Genomic DNA, 7,500 nt, shown 5'->3' on the forward strand with positions numbered 1-7,500 from the left:
TGGGCCTTTTACTGAATGGGTATTCCTCTGTCACTTCTCTCTCTCTCTGTAGTATTCTGCAGAGCATAAGAAAAGAAAGAGAGAAGGAAAGTAGAAGACACTTGTTTTTTACTTTGTTTTAAGCCCTTTGAATCTCTTCCCTCTCTCTCTCTCTCACTATCTCTCTGTTTCTCTCTCTCTGTTTGTTTCAGTATTCTGTATGCAGACATAGTCGGGTTCACTAAACTGGCTGGTGACTGCTCACCCGGAGAACTGGTGCACATGCTGAATGAATTGTTCGGCAAGTTTGACCAGATCGCCAAGGTAATGTTACACACACACAGAGGGATGACACACACAGAGGGATGACACACATGCTAGCACACACACACATGGACACACTCACACAGACAAACTAGCACACTATACCACATTAAGGTAGTTGTGCGTAATATCCGTGGGAAGTTTTCTCTCTTGCTGATCTGTCTGCTGTGTTTTCTCAGATGGAGTGTTAGCTGTTGATTCATGTCAGTACAGCTACAGGCCAACACACACACACGCACGCACACGCACACACACACACACACACACACACACACACACACACACACACACGCACACGCACGCACGCACACGCACACACACACTGCCTAGTTCCCCAGCAATTTGTTTGTTATATAATAGACAGAGGAGTTTGGATGTTTGGGCATTGCTGTAAGCAGCCTCACATCTAGTGGGAGTGTGTTTTGGTCATCGTTGTGTGTGTGAGAGGGCATTAGCACATCTGTGTAGGTGTACGTGTTCACTAGGGATGCACAGTAATGTATTTCCACAAGCTATGCAAAGTTCCTACAAAGTTGATGAAAAGTAGATTTTTGAATATGGTGGTTTATGGCTATTTGCATAATCTGTAAACCCCAGGTCATATTTGGATTTTCTTTCGATTTCTTATATTTTATTTAGACAAAGTAAGTTTTTTATTCTGATTCTGAAATTCACTTTTTCTCTCTCTCTCTTTCCCTCCCTAGCTCTGTGCATCTGTTGCCCCCTCTCCCTATTCCTCTCCCTACTAACTCATGTCTCTCTCTCCCTCTCACCTACTCTCTCGCTCTCTTCTTTTCTCTCTCCCTCTCCTTTTCTCTCTCTCTCTCTCTCTCTCTCTCTCTCTCTCTCTCTCTCTTTCTCTCTCTCTCTTTCTCTCCCGCTCTCTCTCTCTTTCCCTCTCTCTCTCTCACTCGCTCCCGCTCCTCTCTCCAGGAGAATGAGTGTATGCGTATAAAGATCCTGGGTGATTGTTATTACTGTGTATCAGGCCTGCCAGAGTCTCTACCACACCATGCAGGCAACTGTGTCAAGATGGGACTGGACATGTGTGAGGCCATCAAGTAAAACACCAGCTCTCTGCTTTCACACATGCACATTTAACACACACAAACACACATACAACACACACACACAAACGTACATACAGTTGAAGTCGGAAGTTTACATACACCTGAGCCAAATACATTTAAACTCAGTTTTTCACCATTCCTGACATTTAATCCAAGTAAAAATTCCCTGTCTTAGGTCAGTTAGGATCACCACTTTATTTTAAGAATGTGAAATGTCAGAATAACGTTTTGGGTAGCCTTCCACAAGCTTCCCACAATAAGTTGGGTGAATTTTGGCACATTCCTCCTGACAGAGCTGGTGTAACTGAGTCAGGTTTATAGGCCTCCTTGCTCACACATGCTCTTTCAGTTCTGCCCACAACTTTTCTATGGGATTGAGGTCAGGGCTTTGTGATGGCCACTCCAATACCTTGACTTTGTTGTCCTTCAGCCATTTTGCAGCAACTTTGGATGTTTGTTTGGAGTCATAGTCCATTTGGAAGACCCATTTGCGACAAAGTTTTAACTTCCTGACTGATGTCTTGAGATGTTGCTTCAATATATCCACCTAATTTTCATCCCTCATGATGCCATCTATTTTGTGAAGTGCACCAGTCCCTCCTGCAGCAAAGCACCCCTACAACATGATGCTGCCACCCCTGTGCTTCACGGTTGGGATTGGGTGTTCTTCGGCTTGCAAGCCTCCCCCATTATCCTCCAAACATAACGATGGTCATTATGGCTAAACAGTTCTATTTTTGTTTCATTATCGGACTGTAAACAATTGTTAGAAACATTACTTGTGTCATGCACAAAGTAGATGTCCTAACCGACTTGCCAAAACTATAGTTTGTTAACAAGAAATATGTGGAGTGGTTGAAAAACGAGTTTTAATGACTTCAACCTAAGTGTATGCAAACTTCCGACTTCAACTGTATGCACTAGCAGACACACGCACACACACACACACACATGCACGAGCACATGCACACACAAACACAGGCATGTAGTCATATACAAACACACACACACACACACGTGCACGAGCACATGCACACACAAACACAGGCATGTAGTCATGTACAAACACACACACACACTCATACACAGGCACATAGACACGTACAAACACACACGCTCACACACAAGCCTCTATCCCAGCCAGACTGGGTCTCAGCTGTGTGTGAGCTGTAGTGCAAATACAATGTGAAATAGTGATGATAAACTAATCCTCTCCAGTGCGCCAGCGGGCTAAACACACACACACACACACAAACACACACACACACACACACACACACACACACACACACACACACACACACACACACACACACACACACTACGCATTCACTCAGACAACCTTTGTCCTGAGACACACACACCCAAACTCAGAATATTTTTCACCCAATAGAAAAAGCAGAGGTTCATTTGAGGTTCAACATTTTTACCTTAGGAAGGTGCGGGATGCTACTGGGGTTGACATCAATATGCGAGTCGGGGTGCATTCTGGGAACGTGCTGTGTGGCGTCATCGGCCTCCAGAAGTGGCAATACGATGTCTGGTCGCATGATGTCACTCTAGCCAATCACATGGAGGCAGGGGGCGTGCCAGGGTAAGATCAACCAATAGGGGGTCTGTTGTTTCTTGAAATATTTCCCAATAAATATTTGCATTCACAAACCATTTGGCTTATGTTTATTAATCACCCTCCACCTCTTCCTCTCTCTTCCTTCCTCCCTCTCTCCACCTCTTCCTCTCTCTTCCTTCCTCCCTCTCTCCACCTCTTCCTCTCTCTTCCTTCCTCCCTCTCTCCACCTCTTCCCTCTCTCTTCTCTCCTCCCCCAGGCGTGTCCATATCTCCTCAGTAACATTGGAGCATCTGAAGGGCTCCTATAAGGTGGAACCAGGGGAGGGACAAAGTAGAGACTTTTACCTGAAGGAACACGAAGTCATCACCTACCTGGTCATCAACCCCAAAGTGAGACGTTAGAATGTGGTCCAAAGGTGGTCCAAACACAACCACAGATATAACATACTCTAAAAACTCACGTTTATAAACTACCGATTTATTGGGTATATGCTACTGTTTATAATACATAAAAACTGCATGAAGCTGTTTGCTTGATTTGAGAAATAGATCTTAGAGAAGATAAAAGGGGGGGGAAGTTATACTGCTCTCCATTTTGATTGGTTCACCAGGCTGAGAGGCGGAGCCCCCACCTGTGTACACGTTCTCGTTCTACATTGGACGGAGGGAAGATGAGGGCATCGGTCAGAATGACTCGATACCTGGAGTCGTGGGGGGCGGCAAAACCCTTTGCTAACCTACACCACAGAGACAGCATGACTACTGACAACGGCAAGATTAACACTACTGTGAGTAAACACACACACACACACACACACACACACACACACACACACACACACACACACACACACACACACACAAACACATTGATAAACACTCGTGTCCAGCCTCCCTTCTGCGATTGTGTGTTTCAGGATGTTCCAATGGGCCAGTATCACTACCAGAGAAGAGAGAGGTGAGACTTTACCCCTACAGATCAGTCATCTTTACTCTACACCAGACTTTACCCCTACAGATCAGTCATCTTTCCTTTACACCAGACCACCAGACTTTACCCCTACAGATCAGTCATCTTTACTCTACACCAGACCACCAGACTTTACCCCTACAGAGCAGTCATCTTTACTTTACACCAGACCACCAGACTTTACCCCTACAGATCAGTCATCTTTACTCTACACCAGACCACAGACTTTACCCCTACAGATCAGTCATCTTTACTCTACACCAGACTTTACCCCTACAGATCAGTCATCTTTACTCTACACCAGACCACCAGACTTTACCCCCACAGATCAGTCATCTTTACTCTACACCAGACTTTACCCCTACAGATCAGTCATCTTTACTTTACACCAGACTTTACCCCTACAGATCAGTCATCTTTACTCTACACCAGACTTTACCCCTACAGATCAGTCATCTTTACTTTACACCAGACCACCAGACTTTACCCCTACAGATCAGTCATCTTTACTCTACACCAGACTACAGACTTTACCCCTACAGATCAGTCATCTTTAATTTACACCAGACCACCAGAATTTACCCCTACAGATCAGTCATCTTTACTTTACACCAGACCACCAGACTTTACCCCTACAGATCAGTCGTCTTTACTTTACACCAGACCACCAGACTTTACCCCTACAGATCAGTCATCTTTACTTTACACCAGACCACCAGACTTTACCCCTACAGATCAGTCATCTTTACTTTACACCAGACTTTACCCCTACAGATCAGTCATCTTTTCTTTACACCAGACCACCAGACTTTACCCCTACAGATCAGTCATCTTTACTCTACACCAGACCACCAGACTTTACCCCTACAGATCAGTCATCTTTACTTTACACCAGACTTTACCCCTACAGATCAGTCATCTTTTCTTTACACCAGACCACCAGACTTTACCCCTACAGGTCAGACATCTTTACTTTACACCAGACCACCAGACTTTACCCCTACAGATCAGTCATCTTTTCTTTACACCAGACCACCAGACTTTACCCCTACAGATCAGTCATCTTTCCTTTACACCAGACTTTACCCCTACAGATCAGTCATCCTTCCTTTACACCAGACTTTACCCCTACAGATCAGTCATATTTTCTTTACACCAGACTTTACCCCTACAGATCAGTCATCTTTTCTTTACACCAGACCACCAGACTTTACCCCTACAGATCAGTCATCTTTACTCTACACCAGACTTTACCCCTACAGATCAGTCATCTTTCCTTTACACCAGACCACCAGACTTTACCCCTACAGATCAGTCATCTTTACTCTACACCAGACCACCAGACTTTACCCCTACAGAGCAGTCATCTTTACTTTACACCAGACCACCAGACTTTACCCCTACAGATCAGTCATCTTTACTCTACACCAGACCACAGACTTTACCCCTACAGATCAGTCATCTTTACTCTACACCAGACTTTACCCCTACAGATCAGTCATCTTTACTCTACACCAGACCACCAGACTTTACCCCCACAGATCAGTCATCTTTACTCTACACCAGACTTTACCCCTACAGATCAGTCATCTTTACTTTACACCAGACTTTACCCCTACAGATCAGTCATCTTTACTCTACACCAGACTTTACCCCTACAGATCAGTCATCTTTACTTTACACCAGACCACCAGACTTTACCCCTACAGATCAGTCATCTTTACTCTACACCAGACTACAGACTTTACCCCTACAGATCAGTCATCTTTAATTTACACCAGACCACCAGAATTTACCCCTACAGATCAGTCATCTTTACTTTACACCAGACCACCAGACTTTACCCCTACAGATCAGTCGTCTTTACTTTACACCAGACCACCAGACTTTACCCCTACAGATCAGTCATCTTTACTTTACACCAGACCACCAGACTTTACCCCTACAGATCAGTCATCTTTACTTTACACCAGACTTTACCCCTACAGATCAGTCATCTTTTCTTTACACCAGACCACCAGACTTTACCCCTACAGATCAGTCATCTTTACTCTACACCAGACCACCAGACTTTACCCCTACAGATCAGTCATCTTTACTTTACACCAGACTTTACCCCTACAGATCAGTCATCTTTTCTTTACACCAGACCACCAGACTTTACCCCTACAGGTCAGACATCTTTACTTTACACCAGACCACCAGACTTTACCCCTACAGATCAGTCATCTTTTCTTTACACCAGACCACCAGACTTTACCCCTACAGATCAGTCATCTTTCCTTTACACCAGACTTTACCCCTACAGATCAGTCATCCTTCCTTTACACCAGACTTTACCCCTACAGATCAGTCATATTTTCTTTACACCAGACTTTACCCCTACAGATCAGTCATCTTTTCTTTACACCAGACCACCAGACTTTACCCCTACAGATCAGTCATCTTTTCTCTACACCAGACCACCAGACTTTACCCCTACAGATCAGTCATCTTTACTTTACACCAGACCACCAGACTTTACCCCTACAGATCAGTCTTCTTTACTCTACACCAGACTTTACCCCTACAGATCAGTCATCTTTACTCTACACCAGACCACAGACTTTACCCCTACAGATCAGTCATCTTTACTCTACACCAGACCACCAGACTTTACCCCTACAGATCAGTCATCTTTACTTTACACCAGACCACCAGACTTTACCCCTACAGATCAGTCATCTTTACTCTACACCAGACCACCAGACTTTACCCCTACAGATCAGTCATCTTTACTTTACACCAGACTTTACCCCTACAGATCTGTCATCTTTACTCTACACCAGACCACCAGACTTTACCCCTACAGATCAGTCATCTTTACTCTACACCAGACTTTACCCCTACAGATCAGTCATCTTTACTTTACACCAGACTTTACCCCTACAGATCAGTCATCTTTACTCTACACCAGACTTTACCCCTACAGATCAGTCATCTTTACTCTACACCAGACGTTTACCCCTACAGATCAGTCATCTTTACTCTACACCAGACTTTACCCCTACAGATCAGTCATCTTTACTCTACACCAGACCACCAGACTTTATCCCTACAGATCAGTCATCTTTACTTTACACCAGACCACAGACTTTACCCCTACAGATCAGTCATCTTTCCTTTACACCAGTCATGTCTTAAGAACATCCAAACAGGATATAATATTGATCAACGTACTCATATTGTTGGCATCGCTGTACTGTATGTTCTGAATACAGAAAATTGCCTGTCGTTATTGTTCGTATATCAAAAGGTATTAAAGAAGGGTTTGATGGGTAAGATCATTCAGGCCTAACCTTAGTTTAATATTATGACTGTTATGTTATTGGTTGTGTAGAACAATACACGGTTGATGTCACTATTTCCTGTGTCAAGACTGTCTAACCATCTGAGTAATGTTGTTCTCTCATCCTCCTCCAGGAATAGATCTATCTATATACACCAACCTATGGCTCCTTTCTACACCACTATAGATTCCATTACAGATGTAGGACCTTAGTTTCAGCCAGTTTGCTACAGCAGCAAAATAATCCTGCAGCAACAGG

General features: G+C 44.1%; 1 protein-coding gene across 2 annotated transcripts in view; it reads left to right on the top strand.

Annotated features, from left to right (window-relative positions):
- The window catches only part of LOC110496472 (adenylate cyclase type 2), a 98,239-nt gene that overhangs the window by 37,575 nt on the left and 53,164 nt on the right, over positions 1-7,500 (top strand). For both annotated transcript variants that reach the window (XM_036953052.2, XM_036953050.2), the window contains exons 6-11: positions 192-303; positions 1,237-1,364; positions 2,809-2,967; positions 3,201-3,333; positions 3,555-3,731; positions 3,861-3,901. In XM_036953052.2, the coding sequence (XP_036808947.1) occupies positions 192-303; positions 1,237-1,364; positions 2,809-2,967; positions 3,201-3,333; positions 3,555-3,731; positions 3,861-3,901 (750 nt within the window). The remainder of the gene's footprint in view (positions 1-191; positions 304-1,236; positions 1,365-2,808; positions 2,968-3,200; positions 3,334-3,554; positions 3,732-3,860; positions 3,902-7,500) is intronic.

This window comes from Oncorhynchus mykiss, chromosome 18 (genome assembly GCF_057628025.1).
Source record: "Oncorhynchus mykiss isolate SJ-2025 chromosome 18, ASM5762802v1, whole genome shotgun sequence".
Classification (NCBI taxonomy): domain Eukaryota; kingdom Metazoa; phylum Chordata; class Actinopteri; order Salmoniformes; family Salmonidae; genus Oncorhynchus; species Oncorhynchus mykiss.